Source organism: Salmo trutta, chromosome 6 (genome assembly GCF_901001165.1).
Source record: "Salmo trutta chromosome 6, fSalTru1.1, whole genome shotgun sequence".
Lineage (NCBI taxonomy): Eukaryota > Metazoa > Chordata > Actinopteri > Salmoniformes > Salmonidae > Salmo > Salmo trutta.
The window spans coordinates 21,224,366-21,246,907 of NC_042962.1; the positions used below are offsets into that span (position 1 = coordinate 21,224,366).

Genomic DNA, 22,542 nt, shown 5'->3' on the forward strand with positions numbered 1-22,542 from the left:
TCCTCATATGTTTGAGAATTGCATTCAACTTGCCACTGGCTCTATATAGTCAGCTTGCCTTGACATGGCACTATCAGAATAAGCAACCATTATATCCACAGTTCCTGCCAGTAGAGTGAACCAATCTCTCCAATCGCTCCAAACAGACAAGGTCAGGTGTCCATTAAATTGAGAGGGGGAGCGAGGACATAACCTTCCACGTGGGCCTTGAGAACCTCGCAATTGAGTTGACACCAGCCGCGACCCACAAGCTCAGTGAAAGGTAACAGAGACCAGGCAGTCGCGGATCAAAACCCTTCACCCAAGCCCGCTAGAGCACCATGAAACCATGGTTTTGTTTCCATGGTGAGTAGCGGTTCCATGTTCTGTTTTCGCAGTTGGATTGCGAAAGCAAAGCAGTGATGCCACACGGCTCAACTGGAAAAACAAAGGCTGATGAAGGAGAGAATAAGTGACCCTAGACTCTTGTAACTCAAGAGGTTGTTATGGCTAATTGCACCACTAACATGCATTAATCATTGAAAAGAGAGGCCTATTTCATGCTTAATTGCATATCCCACAATAGGCGTATAAGACAATGCCTGACAGGATCGTGCCCAGTGCGCTGCATTTCTCTTTCTGGGTTCCTAACGGTTTCATGATGTCCTTGTCCTCAGCATGCCATTGTTTTGGTCATAATTATCCTAAACAAGCTCTTCGTCTCAACACATCAGCTCCCCATTGACTCAAGAGCTTAACTACAACATATTCAATGCTCAGTATTGAGCAGCCTATATCGCTCCACACAGACACAGTTCATCTAACCCTTACTTACTACAAGGCTCCTATTCTTCATCACGAGCCAAGGGCCATTTCACAAAACACCTTGTTTAGAGAGGTCACAGGGGTGATGGTCGCAGGGGATTATCTGTATGCTAACACCGCAGAGTCATCTCTGGAGTGGGGTATTGATTTGGCTGCCTGACCCCCTGAACCCTTGAGTTGGGGCCCTGAATACCAATAACGACGGATGTAGCCTTGGGACTGTCATGGAGGGAAGGAGGGGAGTTAGAGGGGGAGGGCAGAGTAAATGTTGATCCATTGGAAAGGACAGCCTGGTAGGTAGGACTCACCAGAAGTACCATAGCCGCTGGATGGAGAGGGCTCGGACGCAGCAGCGCGTGCCACAGCAGTCCTCGTACGAGCGGCATCTGAAATGAGACACAAAGCAACCTTGGCGAAACACATTTCTTCGAATCACATGTAGAAACAGAGTGGAATGTGTCATTTACAGTAAACCCAAACCATATCAGCATTTCTTTTCATTTCCATTCAATCTCTATTTTTGACCAGGCAGCTTCAGTGTTGAATCTTGAAATAACAGCACACTTTACAAGACATGGTTCTAAATACAGTTCATGTATTGCATTAAAAAGTGGCCACATAAAAACAACTTCCATTTCAGCAAGCCTCCAGTAGCCTCCAGTAGCCTCCAGTAGCCTCCAGTAGCCTCCAGTATATAATTGTTAGATGCAGTTAACAGACGCGTCAGTATCTTAACTCCACGGGCCGTTGTCCATTTCTCCACACAGCAACATGTAATGGAGTCACACAGTGAGGCTAGCAGCAGTCACCTCCCTCTCTCCTGATGCTACACTCCACCCAATTAGCCCGTGCTGACCGAGCCCGGCGTTTTACAATGTCCTGGCTGTCTGGGGAGCGAGCTGGTGACAGTACTGCGGCCAGCGACTATGCCACAGTGTCCCCTAGCTGATTGACAACAAAGGAGATGAGAGGAGGAAAGGTCGCGGGGTGTGAAGGCTCACAGGGCTCAGCACGGGGACATATTTCACCATCGATTCAACAAGAGGCGTAGAGACAGCAGAGAGCCTGGTGAGTCTGGTGCCTAGGGCGTAATGTGGTGACAGATTCATTCTTTGAAAATAGCATAATCGTTTCAGAATGGCTTCTTGAGCATAGCAGTATTTAATCTGATTCTGTTTTATTGTAATGAAAAGTTAAGGAATAGGTTAGAGATTTGGTGGTTTAAATTGTTTGGTATTTTTAGAATGTGCCCACTTATGTCATAATGTCAGGAGTATACGAGCAAAAGATTGTGATCCAATCGTGATCAGATCTGGCTGTGAGCACTTCTGGACAAGGACATGAATGTGTCAATGTTGTGAAGGCGAATGGGTCACTAAATGTGACTGCTTTTCAGACATGTCTATTTCAAAAACTAGGATAGGATACTTTTGAACACCTTGTGGCCTCAAAGCATTGTTGTCCAAATTATTTGTAATCGGATCTAAAAGCGTAGTTTCAATATCAGGCATAGACATGGCCTTTTGGAGCTCCCGAGTGGCGCAGCGTCTAAGGCACTGCATCTCAGTGCTAGAGGTGTCACTACAGACCCTGGTTTGATCCCGGGCTGTATCACAACCGGCCGTGATGGGGAGTCCCATAGGGTGGCGCACAATTGGCCCAGTGTCGTCTGGGTTAGGGGAGGGTTTGGCCGGGGCAGGCCATCATTGTAAATAAGAATTTGTTCTTAACTGACTTGCTACACACATACATTATATAAAACAAAATAATGCAGAGAGGCCTGTAATCTCTGTGGCATCAGCACCCTTGATGTCTGACACTACCATACGTTCCAAAAATAAAGTAACATTTTTCAAAACAGCTTTTGAACCTCTGAAGATACCAAAAAAGTACTCATATTACTATCTCGTATCAAATTATACATTCCCTTGCCCTCTGATGCTACCTGGCTGAAAGTAGGTGATTGGAGCTGCCAATACTGCATGTTTGAATTATTCATTGTTCCTCAATGAAGCGATGCCCCCATAGATTTGGGGTGTGATTCTGTTCCAGCGCTGATGTAGAAGAAAGCTGCAAGCCTTCCAAACTCTACAAATGAGTCATGGCACCAAGCAGAACTATATCAATACTGCTCTAAAGATTCCTTTTCTTTTTCATCCCTGCCGTACACACAGTGATGAATGCCTTTGTTCTTTATGTTTTCATTACGTCGCTTTTTCACTCACTCCATTCCAAGGCCAGAGACTCCTTAACTGACCTTTTCGTTTCTATAACAAAGTCGAGTATCTCTTCGAAAAGACAGAATACTTTTTCTAGTTCATTCTCTCTCTGAGGCTCAACATTTGTCTGACCAGTCTTACCATCTAACTTCCTCACCCTTGACTCAAAGTTTTTGTGCAATATAACTTTCTAAGTTCTAATTTCCAAAGCAGTCGCTCTGAGGTTAGGCCTTATGAAACATATCAACTATGGATATCTGATTCAGACTGCAGCACATACTTCACAAAGTCCCATAGAGGCGACCAAGGAATAAATGTTTTATTGATAATGTTTCTCACAGGTTAGATGTCCAGGCTACAATGTATACAATTGAAGAATCTAAATTCCTATAGAAACAACAAATTAATTGAAATTGTGGCTGGCATGACTTAAAACCTACCTCAGTCACAAAAGGAGAATAATTTCACTGTACCGTTTACACCCTGTATCCTGTGCACTAAACCTTGATTTGCCATACAGTTGAAGTCGGAAGTTCACATACACTTAGGTTGGAGTCATTAAAACTCATTTTTCAACCACTCCACAAATTTCTTTTTAATAAACTATAGATTTGGCAAGTCGGTTAGGACATCTACTTTGTGCATGACAGAAGTCATTTTTCCAACAATTGTTTAGACAGATTATATCACTGTATCACAATTCCAGTGGGTCAGAAGTTTACATACACTAAGTTGACTGTGCCTTTAAACCGCATGGAAAATTCCAGAAAATTATGTCATGGCTTTAGAAGCTTCTGATAGGCTAATTGACATCATTTGAGTCAATTGGAGGTGTACCTGTGGATGTATTTCAAGGCCTACCTTCAAACTCAGTGCCTCTTTGCTTGACATCATGGAAAAATCAAAAGAACTCAGCCAAGACCTCAGGAAAAAAAATTGCAGACCTCCACAAATCTGGTTCATCCTTGAGAGGAATTTCCAAACGCCTGAAGGTACCACGTTCATCTGTACAAATAATAATACGCAAGTATAAACCCCATGGGACCACGCAGCCGTCATACCGCTCAGGAAGGAGACGCATTCTGTCTCCTAGAGATGAACGTACATTGGTGCGAAAAGTGCAAATCAATCCCAGAATGACAGAAAAGGACCTTGTGAAGATGCTGGAGGAAACAGGTACACAAGTATCTATATCGACATAACCTGAAAGGCCACTCAGCAAGGAATAAGCCACTGCTCCAAAACCGCCATAAAAAGCCAGACTACGGTTTGCAACTGCACATGGGGACAAAGATCGTACTTTTTGGAAAAATGTCCTCTGGTCTGATGAAACAAAAATAGAACTGTTTGGCCATAATGACAATCGTTATGTTTGGAGGAAAAATGGGGAGTCCAAGGTATTGGAGTGGCCATCACATAGCCCTGACCTCAATCCTATAGAACATTTGTGGGCAGAACTGAAAAGGCGTGTGCGAGCAAGGAGGACTACAAACCTGACTCAGTTACACCAGCTCTGTCAGGAGGAATGGGCCAAAATTCACCCAACTTACTGTGGGAAGCTACCTGAAACGTTTGACCCAAGTTAAACAATTTTAAGGCAATGCTACCAAATACTGATTCAGTGTATGTAAACTTCTGACCCACTGGGATTGTGATGAAAGAAATAAAAGCTGAAATAAATCATTCTCTCAACTATTATTCTGACATTTCACATTCTTAAAATAAAGTGGTGATCCTAACTGACCTAAGACAGGGAATTTTTAGTAGGACTAAATGTCAGGAATTGTGAAAAACTAAGTTTAAATGTAAACTTCTGACTTCAACTGTAAGTGCATTGAGGACAAGGTCCCCACAGTGACCTACGTACATATCCCAACCAGAAGCCATGGACAACATATGCACTGAGGTAAAGGCTAGAGCTGCTGCTTTCAAGGAGCCGGACACTAATCCGGATGCTTATAAGAAATCCTTCTACGGCCTCCGACGAACCATTGAACAGTCAAAGCTTAAATACAGGACTAAGAACGAATCCTAGCACACCGGCTCTGACGCTCGTCAGATATGGCAGGGCTTGCAAACTATCACAGCTTACAAAGGGAAACCCAGCCGCGAGATGCCCAGTGACGCATCACCGCTTGGTATGGAAACTGCTTGGCATCCGACCATAAGGCGCTACAGAGGGTAGTGCATACTGCCAAGTACATACAGGACCTCTATACCAGGCGGTGTCAGAAGAAGGCCCAGAAATTGTCAAAGACTCCACCCAAGTCATAGACTGTGCTCTATGCTACCACACGTCAAGCGGTACCGGAGCGCCAAGTCTGGGACCAAAAGGCTCCTTAACAGCTTCTACCCCCAAGCAATAAGACTGCTGAACAGTTAATCAAATGGTTACCCTGACTATTTGCATTGACCCTCTTTTTATTTGCACTGCTGCTACTCTTTATTATCTATCCTGATTGCCTAGTCACTTTTAACCCTACTTACATGTACATATTACCTCCACAACATTGTACTCCTGCACATTGACCCGGTACCGGTACTCCTTGTATATAGTATAGTTATAGTTATATTGTGTTACCATTTCCTTTTTGCAAATGTTTCTTACTTTATAACTCTGCATTGTTGGGAAAGGGCTCGTAAGTAAGCATTTCACAGCATTTCACATGCGTTGTATTCGACACATGTGGCAAATAAAATTTTATTTGATTCAACATAACACGAGAGATAATGACGGTCGGCCTCCTGGCAGTTCAGACAAATTGTTTCATACATCCTTCTCTAGCAGTCAGATGAAAACATCAACGGATTCTCTAATACTGTCACCATGCTCACAAAAAGCAGCCAAAACAAAGGGGTGAGTTCATTCCCAATGACAGGCTCTGTATCATCACACAGCCTCTGTTGTTTACAAAGCATCTGTCAGCGCTCCTCTGGGTAACAGGGCATCTGGTTCACATTAATAACGGACCTCCTGGGTCACTTTAGCTTTCACTGCCTTTAGAAGGGGGGGGGGGACGCTGCCTTGTCACATTTACACAAACTTCTCTGCCCTTGTCACCTCAGTTACCCCTCTCTGGTCCTGTCAACGACATCGTCTCTCTTGACCTTTTAACCCAGTCACCTCCATCACCCCTCTGCCCCAGTCGCTACGTCACCGCTCTTCTGATGTCACCTCCATCACCCATCTACTGCTCTCACCTACATCAGTGGTTTCCAAAACTCTACTCTGAGGCGTTTCACAATTTGGTTGTAGCCCTAAACCAGCTCACCTGATTAAAGTAGTCAAATGGCTTGATAATTACTTGACAAGTTGAATCAGGTGTGATAGCTCTGAAATACATGGAACGGCTGGGGTCCCCGATGAGGTTTGAAAACCCCTGACCTACTCCTCAAAGAGGTAGGCCTAGATAGTTGGTATGCTATGTAAAGCAGACCAGGGGAAAAACAAAGGATGTGGCGCCTTTGTAATGAATAAGCTTGTGGCGGCCATGACATTTTGTCAACCGGTGATGGTCAAGCAAATAACTGCTGGTCTCACAGTAATCGACCGTTAATGAACATAAACACATTTAGCATCTCCTGGCTTCCACGCATAGCCTACATGCCACTGACGCAGACCATCGACATTTTAAAAAGTCTAATGAAGCCATTTAATATAGCCTACACCATCACAATAAATCCATTATTTATCTTTGATACGTCTAAAGAAACATGATATGAAGAAAATGTAGTCTATTTCAGAAGAACATAATAGCGTACTCAGACATTATGTTAGGCCTTGATCTGAATATGCCATATGGCTATGGGCTACACTAGTTCATTTAGCAGACAAGATTTGCTTTGAATTCTGTGGCATTATTTTATAGTATGAAGAATAAAATTGAACATAGCTGAATAAAATAGAAAGGATATTTTCAACAAAAGATTTCAAAGGGAGGGCGCACATGCGGCTATTTTGTGTTGAGCGGTTAGCAAAGAAACAGGTCCTCCTATATGCTTAATTTAGAGTTATTTATGCAACTTTAGATGTGATACAAACATTGGCTATGTTTTGAATTGTAATACATTCTAAGGCTGCATGATGCGACTCTAATGATGACTTGAAAAAAGTTGCATGAAAGGCATAGGCTCTGCTTAGTTTTTTGCGCAGGCTGTACACACTTCATCAGTCTCTCACTCACAATTTGACAAGCACTTGATAATATTCTCACCAGGCCTCGAATTTCCCGGTGGCATCCCCCTTGTGTGGCCGTTGTGTCCTTGGGCTGAATATAATCATTATAATTCCCTTCTTCCGGCTGCCAATCACCGTGCTCCGAAACACCTCTCACTCACATGGCTCTCTCAGATGTCTCAATTCTTATTAGCCAATGCCTGTCACGTGATTGGGTCCTTCTCACAGGCATCTCAGCTCCAAAATAGGCTACAAATTTAGACAGACACATCGGAGATGCAACTGCGCGTGTCCTTCCGAGGTGCATATTGAAGATGTTAGAACTGTCTACATTTACTTTACATTTTTACTATCCCCCATTGTACAAAAGTTGGCCTACTCTATTGGTCAACTTGTCCTGTGCGAGAAATAAGTATTCCATACATACTTTGGGACAGTTGTGGGATGCGATAGATCCCAAATTAATACAACCACTCACATCAAAGACATTTTTAAAAGCAATGAGGCTGATGCAACAGATCAGATCATTAAGCTTAAAATGTTGATCAACTATTAGGCTATTTCTTCAAATTATAAGCGCAATCTTATCAAAACATAAGTCTAAGGGCTAGGCTACATGAGGTATGCGACTATGATTTGAAAAAGTAAAAAAAATGCATGGGCTCTTTCTTGCCATTGCTGCACACGCTGGAAATCCTTCACAAGCGATAATATTGTCACCCATTAGATTATTCTTAATTTAATTTTGTCTTTACATATAATAACTAATATACTGTATGTGTGAAATTAGTTTTGATTTAGAATGGACCATTATCTTGCACCTGTCTCAGAACAGGGGAAAAAAATAAATGCCATCTAGGCACTTAAATAGCGAATGCGGGACGCTTTTCTCGTGGTTCATTTTCATGCCAGCCAGGTAGGCTATACCCCTGTTGTCAAGTGAACCAGTGTGCTTAACATTAGGAAAGTTGAGAAATCACTATAGTAGGCCAAGCCTATAGAAAGCTGAAGGAATCCTCATCTTTTTAATAAGATCATCAAAACTGTGTTGTTCTCACGCAATTGCATAGCCTATGGAAATGTTGCGCAACATGAGCTCATGGGCTCTTATGAAGTGCTTGATTTGATTTTCGCCTACATTTGCATTGATGTCAGAGTGATTAGAGGGACAATAGAGTGCTGATTACCAGGCAGTTAGCAAGTTTGGTAGGCTACTAATGACCATCAGCAGCATCAGAGGTTGGAGAAGCCTAGTTGCCATGACTAAATGGTCACGTGGAATTTGACTGCATTCATGACTGGTGAGAGCGGGTGTGGCGGTAATACGGTCACCGCAACAGCCCTAGTAATGGATCTTGTAAATCCTACATTGGCATCAATGCATGATTTACACACAAATTCAAGTTACATGCATGTTTCTCAAGTTGGGATGTAGCCCTTACAGCACAGTTGGTGGTTAGAACCTTGAATATTAAATGTAACCTCATATTGCCATCATTTAAAATGACAACTTGTTCTCCACTGACCTTCCAGTTTACATTTAATCAGATAATAAAAACGCCTGCCTTGACTTCCTCCCAGACCAAAGGGGAAAAGTGCTGGCTTCGGGTTTTCATAGAGAGATTAAAGACAGAGGACACAGGGGCACTTACATGACTATGATATGGGAAGTAGAAATTATGGAAATTACCATTGGGTGAAGCGCCTGATAAAGCTGAAAGAATAGAGCTGTGTGAGGCTTTATGAATCTACAGCTTATGGTGGATGACCCTGAGGGGAGAGGTCTCTTACCGTTGTCATGCTTGGTATTGTTTTCGCTGGCAGGGGGATAGAGAGGGTCAGAGGCAGGGTGGATCGATAGATTCAGCGGGACAAAGTGCAAAACCTTTATTAGACACCCATCTATCCCCCTGCCCGCATGACAAAACACACAGACCAAATCTGTCATCAGTGGACAGGTTATCCTGACCCTCCCCAGGGCCAGGTCAGGAGATACCTGAAGCTGTTTGGAATGCACCCCTCACTCCCACTCTCTTTCTTCTCTCCTTTACCTCTTCTCCTCATCTCCAGAACAGTATGGCCCTATAGACTTATCTCCAGCCCTTTATGGAGGAATTACCTGATAAGACAGTGATTAAGATACACAAGTGACAATTCGTTGAGTTATTACACATACAGGCACGCACACACACACACACACACACACACACACACACACACACACACACACACACACACACACACACACACACACACACAGAAAAGAGTCAGAGAGACAAATTGAGTGTGTGTGTGTGTGTGTGTGTGTCAGCATGCGTGTTTGTTCTTGTTCCGTTAACAATCCAAACTCCACAGCTGTAGGCTCCCATGGCACCTCACACAATCCCACCTCATATTTAATCAATGGTACCTTGTTTGTATTCAACGCCAGAGACACGATTGCTCACAAATGGAGTGCGGTACCCCGAGATAAAGCAGGGCTGAATGGTTGCAACGCTTCCCTCCTGGTGAGCTCATGAACTTGACGAAATGACAAGTCGGCTACATCAAAGACCGATTTGCTTTAGAGGTTTACTCCACCGGTAGGTGCCTAAGACATTGACTGAAACGGCACTCTATTCCCTATATAGTGCATTACCTTTGCCCAGAGCCCTATGGGCCTTGGTCGAAAGTAGTGCACTACTGTATATAGGGAATAGGGTGCCATGTGGGACGCAGACAGTCATCAAAATGAACCCAGGAGTAAAGAGAGCACAATAAATCCCCGTTGCCAGGGAAACTGATGGCGAAACCGGTGATAACAAGACTTTGTTCTCAGTATTTGGAAAAAGACGTTTGTAAACAAGCATGAAATAAATGTATACGGTAAGATATAACGTCTCCAAAGGGCTTTGAAATTCATAACCAATCCTTAAAAGTGCAATACCTTCCACTTAATTTCAACACATAGATATGACATTAAGGACCAGTGGAATTAACCTCCAGAGGAGATATTAACATAGTCAATGAGTAATGTAAAAGGGAGACACTGACAATGACATTAGGAGAGCCAAATAGAATATGGGAACAATGGCCATATAAATTGAAGCAATGCAATCAAAGCTGCAGGGTAATGACACATAATACACTGGTGCATGGTGGGAGACAGCTCACCATTTGATGAAGTCAGAGACCAATTTTTGGTGGAATGAATTCTGTTCAACTGAGGAAAATGTTTAAGATTTTCTATGAATAAAAATAAATATTCGTGTAATATCAAAACAAGTCCACATCCCTGGCCATCTGTTTTGTAGCTGCAGTTATACACCACAATCCAAAATGAATGGAAGATTTTTCTGATTTATGGTGCTTATCCTTTCCATTAATTTGGGGTTGAACCATATAGCTAGATCTACACAACCGATGGCCTGGGTCATCTTGACATTTGAGGTCTGAAAATGTTGGATTTTGGAGAGTAATGCCCCTTTAGACAGGCAGGAAAAGTGGCCATCCCCTAAATCAGACTCAAACTGCAGTGTTGCCAGGTTAGGCTGGATTGAGTCTAGGAGTAGTTACCCTCCTCTGAGGTCCACTCTCTGAGATAGCGCCAATAACATCCACCAAAGTAGAATTAAGCTCTTTATGCCTTGGTCAGAGTCCCAGACACCCTCAATAACAGTCAAAATTGCTTTTTCTAAGGAAAGCCTCTGGGGAAATGATTTTCTTCTGTCTGCCATGGTTATTTTAGTAGGACATTTCAAGTGTATGGAATGGATGAAATTCAAATAAGTTTGAGGACCTGTTGGAGTTGAACAGTCAACGGTCGATTCAAGCAATTCTTGGAAAGAGCTATGGCACATACAGTCCCTTCAGAAAGTATTCACACCCCTTGACTTTTTCAAAATGTTGTTGTTACAAAGTGGGATTAAAATGGAAAAATGTCATATAATATGTTGCATGGACTGTGTTTTAACATGATTTTTGAATGACTACCTCATCTCTGTACGTCACACATACAATTATCTGTATGGTCCCTCATTCAAGTAGTGCATTTTAAACACAGATTCAACCACAAAGACCAGGGAGGTTTTCCAATGCCTCGCAAAGAAGGGCACCTATTGGTAGATGAGTAAATAATGTAAATAAAGAGCAGACATTGAATATCCCTTTAAGCATGGTGAGGTTACACTTTGGATGGTGTATCAATACACACAGTCACTACAAAGATACAGGCATCCTACCCAACTCAGTTGCCAGAGAGGAAGGAAACCGCTCAGGGATTTCACCATGAGGCCAATGGTGAAACAGTTACAGAGTTTAGGAGAACATTTTGTTGATCCATCTTTAGTTGTAGTTACTCCACAATACTAACCTAATTGACAAGTGAAAAGTAAGCCTGTACAGAATAAAAAAATATTTAAAAAAATGCATTGTTTGCAACAAGGTACTAAAGTAAACTACTGAATACAAATTGTTATGTTTGTTGCAAATCCAATTCAACACATTGCTGAGTACCGCTCTCCATATTTTTAAGCACAGTGGTGGCTGCATCATGTTATGGGTATGCTTGTAATTTTTAAGGCTCGGGGGCGGGAGGGCTTCAGGATAAAAAAATGTACGGAATGGAGTTAAGCACAGGCAAAATCCTAGAGGAAAACCTGGTTCAGTCTGCTTTCCACCAGACACTGGGAGATTGATTCACTTTTCAGCAGGACAGTAACACAATGACAAATAAACACTGGAATTGCTTACCAAGAAGACAGTGAATGTTCCTGAATTGCCGAGTTTAAGTTTTGACCTGAAAATGGTTGTCTAGCAATGATCAACAACCAACTTGACAGAGCATGAAGAATTTAGAAAATATTAAAATAGGCAAATGTTTCACAATCCAGGTTTAGAAAGCTCTTAGACACTTCCCCAGAAAGACTCACAGCTGTAATTGCTGCCAAAGGTGATTCTAACATGTATTTTTCTGAAGGCATTCTCACCATTATTTTTCATAAACTAAAGGGCAATTCCACAGTAACAGAATTATGCTGAGACCACTAAAATGTATGCCAAACAAAAAACGTTGATTTCGACATTTAACACACCAGACAACTATGCCAATGACTGCTTTGAACAACTGACACAGTAAAAAAATACATGTTTATGTGAAACTGCAGATGCAAAGTTTGTTAACAGAATTACTCTAAAATAGATTTTTTATTCTTGTTACCAAACTTTGTATTTACACAGTTCTTCCTCTAAATGTGTTTTTGTAAATTGTTCAGTTACAATTGTTGAAAGTAGTCCTTGTACATAGAGTTCTATAGTTTGTTAAACTTTGAAGTCAATGGTTTTTGTTTGGTATACACTTTAAAGTGAAATCTGAGTCTCAGCGTAATTCCGTTACCATGGAAGTACCCATACAAGTACTATACACACATTTCTAACCAACCTAAGACAATCAAACACCCTTTTGAGCATTTCAAACAAAGCCCGAAGTCTGAATATAACAGGCTAATGTTCTTACTCAGCAAGAGTGCAACGTAAGAGAGATCTCTGCTAGGACCAAAAGCCATTTAAAAGACCAGGGCATGGAAAGCCTTACTCTGCAACAACCTCTTTCTGCTTTGAGTAAGTGTCAAGATGTCAAGGGCTTTGAGATCCTGTGCTGGGTATCCCACTGGAGGAATGCCTCCACTGGCCTTGTGCCCATCAACCCTTTTTCCAAATATGCAGTGTACTATGTTCGATTTACATCATAGTGCACTATTCAGAACCTATGCTTATAGGAATAACAGATAGGTGTCAATGCAGTATCAAAGTACACAGTAGTAATCAAAAACTATTGGAACCATCGAAGGAACTGAAACATTCGCTTACAGTGTATTTGGTAAAGAACCAATCTATTAGAATCAGTTATAGGAATGATATTGTCCCGGTACACATGTTAAAATTCGCCTTGGGTTTGAGGGAGACACGGTGCTGTCTGTGACAAGTGGTTTTGTGACTGATGAGGCGCAGGCCCATGACGTGCGTTTACACAGACGTCACCTCGCTCTGTGGGGAAACTGGGTGGGTTTGTTAAGCCTCACAGTAACACAGCAAATAGAGGAACAAACATAAACCTATTTCTGGAGACGGAGGTAACATACATAATGTATGATATCCCTCTTATCCTAAATTGAGTTTGCACTTTTTGCTGTACTCTTGTGGGTAACATTGTAGAGCTCATCAAAATACTGTGAATGGTCTGGTACTTCATCCGAGTATAGCTTAGCCTAATATTGCCCACTCTAATTGTCTATGCATTGATGGCTAATTAGCTGCTAGTGCTAGCACACGTTTAGTATTTGGTATTTTATTAGGATCCCCATTAGCTGTTGCAAAAGATGACATAAAACATGACATAATACAGAACACCAATAGACAAGAACTGCTCAAGGAAAGAACTACATAATTTTTTTTTAAAGGCACACGTAGCCAAATATCAATACATACACACAATCTTTCTAGGTCAAATAGGAGAGAGGTGTTGTTCCATGAGGTGTTGCTTTATCCGTTTTTTGAAACCAGGTTTGATGTTCATTTAAGCAATATGAGATGGAACTGAGTTCCATGCAATAATGGCTCTATAACACTGTGTGCTTTCTTGAATTTGTTCTTGATTTGGGGACTGTGAAAAGACCCCTGGTGGCATGTCTGATGGGGTAAGAGTGTGTGTGTGTGTGTGTGTGTGTGTGTGTGTGTGTGTGTGTGTGTGTGTGTGTGTGTGTGTGTGTGTGTGTGAGTGTGTGTGTGCGTGTGTGTGTGTGTCAGAGCTGTGTGTAAATTGACTATGAAAACAATTTGGGATTTTCCACACATTAATGTTTCCTATAAAAATAAATGATACATATGCATTACACATTATGTTACACATATGCATTACACATACTGTAAGTATCTGTTAAGTACTTTATTTAATGCACTTGTGAAGTAGTGAATTAATGTGGCAGTGGGGGACACGTAGGCTTAAAAAACACACATTGTAGTCCTGCATGGAATGAGCTTGCTGATGAAAATAAGCCACTGTTGTGATGTGGATAATTACAAACTAATGATAACCTTTAAACAGACTGCGTTTAATTGCACTCTGTCATTAGTGGCAAACAAAAGATGACCTTTTTGTTTGAAGAGCAGACACCAATGAGTCATTTTCATATAGGTCATCTATTTTCCATCTTCAACGCACTGCTAATTTTGTTGTCACAAAGATCGATTCTATTTGACTAAAACATGGAACTTCTGCCCAATGTCATTTTCTAAAGTTTATTTCTCTCCAGAGTTCGAATAACACCATAATTACACCAAAACGGTCCTACTTACAACTCAAGATTGTGAAGTTTGTTCCACTTTATGTATCCTTAAGAATTCCATCCCTATGATGGAAGAAAAACATTTAGAAATGCCAACTAAGCCAGAGTAACTTCAAAGCACGATAATACCCTGCCCGAAAAGAGAGAACACATTTTAAAAGAGAATTAAACATTATGAGTTTAATAAGTGCATTGCATAAACAACCTCCTAATTTGAGATCAAACTCTTCCATACAAATGTTGTCTGAAAATCAATTTGCGTGAAAAATAACTAAATTGCAAAGTGACTCCTAAAGCCAAAACCCACATAAACTGTGTCTATATGGAGTTAGGGCTGTTAGGGGGACCATATAGCTTCCCTGTGGCTCAGTTGGTAGAGCATGGTGTTTGCAACTCCAGCATGGTGTGTGCAATGCCAGGGTTGTGGGTTTGATTCCCACGGGGGGCCAGTACAAAAAAAATGCATGAAATATATGAAATGTATGCATTCACTACTGTAAGTCGCTCTGGATAAGAGCGTCTGCTAACTGACTAAAATGTGAATGTAAAGGCATATTACCGCCACACCGGGCAGTTCAATTCCATGGTAACTAAGCTTCTCCAAAACTGTGCTCTGATGCTGCTGATGGTCATTAGTAGCCAACCAAACTTGCTAATGGCCAGTAATGGCGCTCCAATGTCCCTCTAATCACTCTGACATTGCAATCGAAAATCTAATTTGAGCACATGTTGCGCAACAGAGTTTTGATGGCCTCTATTATTAATAAAAAGAGGAGGATCCCATCAGCTTTCTATAGGCTAGGTCTACTATATTTAATGAAATATTAAGCACATTGCTTCGCTTTCAACAGGTGTAGCCTACCTGGCTAGCATGAAAATGAGCCGCACGAAAAGCGTCATCCATTTGCTATTTTAATGCATTTCCCCCTGCCCCCGTTCCGACAGGTGCATGATAAGGGTCCATTATAAATCAAAACTAATTTCACACATATATTATTTAGTATAGGTAAAGACAAGATTGAGGGTAGTCTGATGGGTGACAATATTATAACTTGTGAATGATGCCCAGCATGTGCAGTCTAAGGGGGGGGGGGACTTTTTTTCAATCATAGTCACACATGTAGCCTAGCCCATAGGCCTACAGTGAGGGAAAAAAGTATTTGATCCCCTGCTGATTTTGTACGTTTGCCCACTGACAAAGAAATGATCAGTCTATAATTTTAATGGTAGGTTTATTTGAACAGTGAGAGACAGAATAACAACAAAAAATACAGAAAAACACATGTCAAAAATGTTATAAATCGATTTGCATTTTAATGAGGGAAATAAGTATTTGACCCCCTATCAATCAGAAAGATTTCTGGCTCGCAGGTGTCTTTTATACAGGCAACGAGCTGAGATAAGGAGCACACTCTTAAAGGGAGTGCTCCTAATCTCAGTTTGTTACCTGTATAAAAGACACCTGTCCACAGAAGCAATCAATCAATCAGATTTCAAACTCTCCACCATGGCCAAGACCAAAGAGCTCTCCAAGGATGTCAGGGACAAGATTGTAGACCTACACAAGGCTGGAATGGGCTACAAGACCATCGCCAAGCAGCTTGGTGAGAAGGTGACAACAGTTGGTGTGATTATTCGCAAATGGAAGAAACACAAAAGAACTGTCAATCTCCCTCAGCCTGGGGCTCCATGCAAGATCTCACCTCGTGGAGTTGCAATGATCATGAGAACGGTGAGGAATCAGCCCAGAACTACACGGGAGGATCTTGTCAATGATCTCAAGGCAGCTGGGACCATAGTCACCAAGAAAACAATTGGTAACACACTACGCCGTGAAGGACTGAAATCCTGCAGCGCCCGCAAGGTCCCCCTGCTCAAGAAAGCACATATACATGCCCGTCTGAAGTTTGCCAATGAACATCTGAATGATTCAGAGGACAACTGGGTGAAAGTGTTGTGGTCAGATGAGACCAAAATGGAGCTCTTTGGCATCAACTCAACTCGCCGTGTTTGGAGGAGGAGGAATGCTGCTTATGACCCCAAAAACACCATCCCCACCGTCAAATATGGAGGTGGAAACATTATGCTTTGGGGGTATTTTTCTGCTAAGGGGACAGGACAATTTCACCGCATCAAAGGGACGATGGACGGGGCCATGTACCGTCAAATCTTGGGTGAGAACCTTCTTCCCTCAGCCAGGGCATTGAAAATGGGTCGTGGATGGGTATTCCAGCATGACAATGACCCAAAACACACGGCCAAGGCTACAAAGGAGTGGCTCAAGAAGAAGCACATTAAGGTCCTGGAGTGACCTAGCCAGTCTCCTGACCTTAATCCCATAGAAAATCTGTGGAGGGAGCTGAAGGTTCGAGTTGCTAAACGTCAGCCTCGAAACCTTAATGACTTGTAGAAGATCTGCAAAGAGGAGTGGGACAAAATGCCTCCGGAGATGTGTGCGAACCTGGTGGCCAACTACAAGAAACGTCTGACCTCTGTGATTGCCAGCAAGGGTTTTGCCACCAAGTACTAAGTCATGTTTTGCAGAGGGGTAAAATACTTATTTCCCTTATTAAAATGCAAATCATTTTATACAATTTTTGACATGCGTTGTTTGTTGTTATTCTGTCTCTCACTGTTCAAATAAACCTACAATTAAAATTATAGACTGATCATTTCTTTGTCAGTGGGCAAACGACCTGGTCAGCGTGCACTGCGCCCGGCCCGCCACAGGAGTTGCTAGTGCGCAATGAGACAAGGATATCCCTGCCGGCCAAACCCTCCCTAATCCGGACAACGCTAGGCCAATAGTGCACCGCCCCATGGGCCTCCCGGTTGCGGCCGGCTGCGACAGAGCCTGGGCTCGAACCCAGAGTCTCTGGTGGCACAGCTAGCACTGTGATTCGATTGTATTTTAAAATATTGCGATATGCCTGGCTTGGCCTCCCTCTATTTTTCACACACAGTCGCAACTCAACAATAATCTGCCCAAATTGCGCTGGCTGCCTTTCCTTCCAACTGTAGGCAATGTGATTAAAAGTTTATATATATAATTTTTTTTTAAGAAGCCAATGATCCTCTGTGGCCAAATCAATCTTAAGTAGCATATTTTGAAAGATTTTATTTATGTATAGACAGGTAGGCTAATTAGCCTATATAATTTTAGCAATATACTTTGGGGAAAGCTCCCACAACCTTATGCTTGCATATTAAAATATGTAACCACACAGAACCTCCATTCATTATTATATATTTTTTGTGGGCCCTTCTAAATCAAAAATAATACAACACATATATTAGTAGGCTATGTGTAAAGACCAGATTCAATTAAGAATAGTCTGGTGGGTGAGAATATTATCAAGTGCTTCTCAAATTGTGAATAAGAGACTGATGAAGTGTGTGCAGCTCATGCCTTTCATGATACTTTTTTCAAATCATTATCAGTCGCATCATACAGCCTTAGTATGTATAAAAAATATCTAAACATATAGCCTAACTTTTGTATCACAACTAAAGTTGCATAAATGACCAGGTGGAAAAAGTATCCAATTGTCATACTTGAGTAAAAGTAATGATAACTTAATAGAAAATGACTAGTCAATGAGAGAAGGAAAAACTAAGGAAGAATTTTCTACATCTAAAAGCTAGAACCTAGATTCAAGCCAGTTGAACATGTTGTTACACCAACCTTGTGAAAGTGACAAACTGACACGTTTTCATTTTAGTAAAAAAAACTACTTGATATCGAAGCCTTTGATTTGAAAGCCTGCACATGCACAGTGCAGCGCGAGACAACCGTTAGACCCGATGACGCAATTCCGCGCACGCGCTTAGCTAACCAACGTCGCCATGACATTGCCTACAAGTCTGATCGGAGATTTCTATTGGAGAAGCAGTTTTAGCCTATCATCTTCCTACTCTGTCTTTGCTCTCGTCACTAGAGGCAATGCAGCAGATGCTAAAGAAGGCTGCCAGACCGACAGGACTTCATTTGGGCGGAGGCAGAGGAGTGCACTGAAAGGGCTGTCTTCTCTGTGAAAGCCTTATCCTTGTCAGCTCCTTTCATCTTTCTCTTCTATCACACAGAAGGGTGAGAAAGATGAAAAGAGCTGGCACGGGAGAGGTGCGTTTCAGTGCACTCCTCTGCCTCCGCCTCCGTCTCTCTTTCTCATGAGATATAAACTGAATGTAAAAAACATTAGGAACACTAGCTCTTTTTACGAAAAACTGACCAGGTGAACCCAGGTGAAAGCTATGATCCTTTATTGATGTCACTTGTTAAATTCACTTCAAACGCAGTGTAGATGAAGGGGGAGGAGACCGGTTAAAGAAGGATTTTTATGCTCCCCTCCCTTTTCCCTCAGGACAGCCTCAATTCATCAGGGCATGGACTCTACAGCGTGTCGAAAGTGTTCCACAGGGATGCTGGCCCATGTTGACGCCAATGCTTCCCACAATCCATGTCTCAATTGTCTCAAGGCTTAAAAATCCTTCTTTAACTAGTCCCCTCCCCTTCATCCACACTGATTGAAGAGGATTTAACAAATGACATCAATAAGGGATTATAGCTTTCACCTGGTCAGTCTTTGTCAAGAGCAGGTGTTCATAATGGTTTTCTACACTCAGTGTATATATCTAAGTGTGCACCTATATAGCTAATGTTGCCCTTTCCTTCCCTGCTCTCAGCTTCCACAACCAATATCGATATCATAACAAATATCAATGGGAATGCTGTCCCACACAGTGTCCCTAAGAACACAAACATATTTACTGTTGTTACACATACAGTACAAATGCCCATCAATAATAAAAGCACACAATATATATATACATTCATTAAGGGACCTGATTCCATATACAGCGTAATCCATAATTGATTTGCTTTGGTTACCATATTCATGTCAATTTACACACTTAGTTTATACCACATGCACATGCACCCGTAGATTTTCCTGTATAAGAAATACAGAGAAATCATATTGATCACACAGGATTTTATAATAATAAAATTGCTATGTAGAGAAAAATAAACAAAAAGGTGGGCCTACACCCCCAACTCCCCATTCCATTCCCCCCAGCCCAACAGGTCTTCACAACCCCCTGCAATCCACCCCTTCCCACCCTGCCTAGCAAGACAGGTTGGTTGTCAGTCCACACCCCCTCATATCTATATCTAGAGTCAAGTATATTTGTCCATGCCTCAATTGTTCCTTGACTAGCACCATTCATTATTGGACTAGCACCATTCATTATTGGACTAGCACCATTCATTATTGGACTAGCACCATTCATTATTGGACGAGCACCATTCATTATTGGACTAGCACCATTCATTATTGGACTAGCACCATTCATTCTCACTGTCGATAATTCTAATGTTATAACTTCTAATAGTAACTGTATCCACTGGAAAATTGGGAGAGAGTGGGGTGTTTGCGATTTATGAGCCAACATCTTTTTTTGCGGCAGTGCTGCCTGCCCGCAGTGATCATCTCTGATTGGGAGATTCAAGGAGCTGTCATTGTTGAGTAAAATAGAATATTTACATTTACGCACTTTGAAATATATATTTTTTTACTTTGTCCCATTTAACTGCAAGGCACTTCCACATCATATGAAGGAATGTGCCTACCTGATTTAGGGGACACAATGAACAGTTTCATCGTAAAACCTTTCCTTGGTGTCAAATACAGTCTGAACAAATTTAAAATGTATCAATTAATGGTTCGGATTATGTGATGCCAAGGTCATATTTTTCCATATTCTGTTCCAGTTAAAGGGTTGCTCAGATTCACTTATGTAGATCTGTGAACCATACTTTAAAAAAAATGGCTAGCTCAGAATATGAGCTTTCCAGATTATTTATAAATCCCATCACTGCATGGTTCGGTAGCTTTGTTTCTCAATGGACTCCATAGAACAGCATAGCTGACCTAAATTGTAAATATATTAAAAAGGAGTTGCCTGGTAATGTTATGCATCTTTTAAATCTTGGAATGTTCTCAAACCATCCATGATATCGGCAAGTGTATGGATTCTACATTTGGACCATTGGGGGTATGCAAAAGACCTCCCTCCAAATCGCAAGGCATTATTGCGAAATAATGGAGTACATTTTTCAATTTTACGCCAAATAGAAATTGTGTGAGCAATAATAGATAAAGCGTAGTTTACATTTAAGGGATATATCAGTCAAGACCATCTCTTCCAAAGCAATAGTAACACCATATTTATTTAAATACACTCAGTCAGGGGGTGGAAGAATCATGTCTAAACCAATTTAGGATGAAGCGAAATGCTAGTGCCTGAAATACAATTTAAAGTTTGGTATGGATAGTCCTCCTACATCTTTCCCTCTTTGTAAGTTTGTTCATTTTATCCGGGAACTTTACCTTGAATTGAAAACACACTAGGAATTGTATCCCAATAGCCAGAAGGGGGAGATATGGGAAGCATTGAATTCAGCCGTGGCAATAGATTTTGCCAATAGATATTCTGCCGGTTAAAGCAACTGGGATGTTAGTCCATCTACTGAGGTCCAATTTAATTAATTTGAGAGTTTTATTAAAGTTTGTAGAAATGGTTTTGTCTTAGGAAGCCTGGGCATCTTTCTTTTGGTGTTTTTCAGAGTCAGTAGAACGGCCTATTTAGTGTCCTAAGTTTTCATAACTGTGACCTTAATTGCCTACCGTCTGTAAGCTGTTAGTGTCTTAACGACCGTTCCACAGACCCGCATGTCCAAAATGGCATTCATGTCTGTCCCAATAACGAGTTGGAATTAAGTTAATTCCAACAATTTGCAATTCAGAGAATCAAAAAATGTAGGATCATATGAATTTGGAAACATGTGAAACATTAATAAAAAGGCAATTTTCTTTACATTATGGATGCATTTAAGGAAAGTGATTCTGCCTTCTCGGTCTTCGCCTTTACCAAGGATAGTGATTTTGAGTTTCTTATGTATCATTAGGATTACACCCTTAGTTTTGTTTAGAGCTGATTAAAAAGCAACCAGCTTGAACAAATGGTTCTGTATTCTATGTGGATAATTTTGGAGCCAGTGTGTTATTTGGAGCATTGCTAAATCAATATTCTTTCTTGCTTGGATATCAAGACAGCTGGAACGTTTAAAATAACAATTTAGACCTTTCAAATTCCAAAAGATTAGTGAGCAGTGTCATTGTTTATCAGAAAGGAATGTTATATTAACTAGAGGTTGGCCGATTATGATTTTTTAACGTTGATACCGATACTGATTATTGGAGGACCAAAAAAAAGCAGATACTGATTAATCGGCCGATTTTTTTATCTATTTATTTGTAATAATGACAATTACAACAATACTGAATGAACACTTACTTTAACTTAATATAATACATCAATAAAATCAATTAGCCTCAAATAAATAATGAAACATGTTCAATTTGGTTTAAATAATGCAAAAACAAAGCGTTGGAGAAGAAAGTAAAAGTGCATTATGTGCCATGTAAAAAAGCTAACGTTTAAGTTCCTTGCTCAGAACATGAGAACATATGAAAGCTGGTGGTTCCTTTTAACATGAGTCTTCAATATTCCCAGGTAAGAAGTTTTAGGTTGTAGTTATTATAGGAATTATAGGACTATTTCTCTCTATACGATTTGTATGTCATATACCTTTGACTATTGGGTGTTCTTATAGGCACTTTAGTATTGCCAGTGTAACAGTATAGCTTCCGTCCCTCTCCTCGCTCCTACCTGGGCTCAAACCAGGAACACATCGACAACAGCCACCCTCGAAGCAGCGTTACACATGCAGACTTATGAAACGCTATAAGCGCGCACCCGGCTAACTAGCTAGCCATTTCACATCGGTTACACCAGCCTAATCTTGAGAGTTGACAGGCTTGAAGTCATAAGCAGCGCAATGCATTGCGAAGAGCTGTTTGAATGAATGCTTACGAGCCTGCTGCTTCCTACCATCGCTCAGTCAGACTGCTCTATCAAATCATAGACTTAATTATAACATAATAACACACAGAAATAC

General features: G+C 41.3%; 1 protein-coding gene across 1 annotated transcript in view; it reads right to left on the reverse strand.

Moving 5' to 3' along the window:
* The window catches only part of LOC115195642 (vesicular, overexpressed in cancer, prosurvival protein 1), a 92,289-nt gene that overhangs the window by 30,278 nt on the left and 39,469 nt on the right, over positions 1–22,542 (reverse strand). The window contains exon 3 of the mRNA XM_029755720.1: positions 1,113–1,190. Coding sequence (XP_029611580.1) covers positions 1,113–1,190 — 78 coding nt within the window. The remainder of the gene's footprint in view (positions 1–1,112; positions 1,191–22,542) is intronic.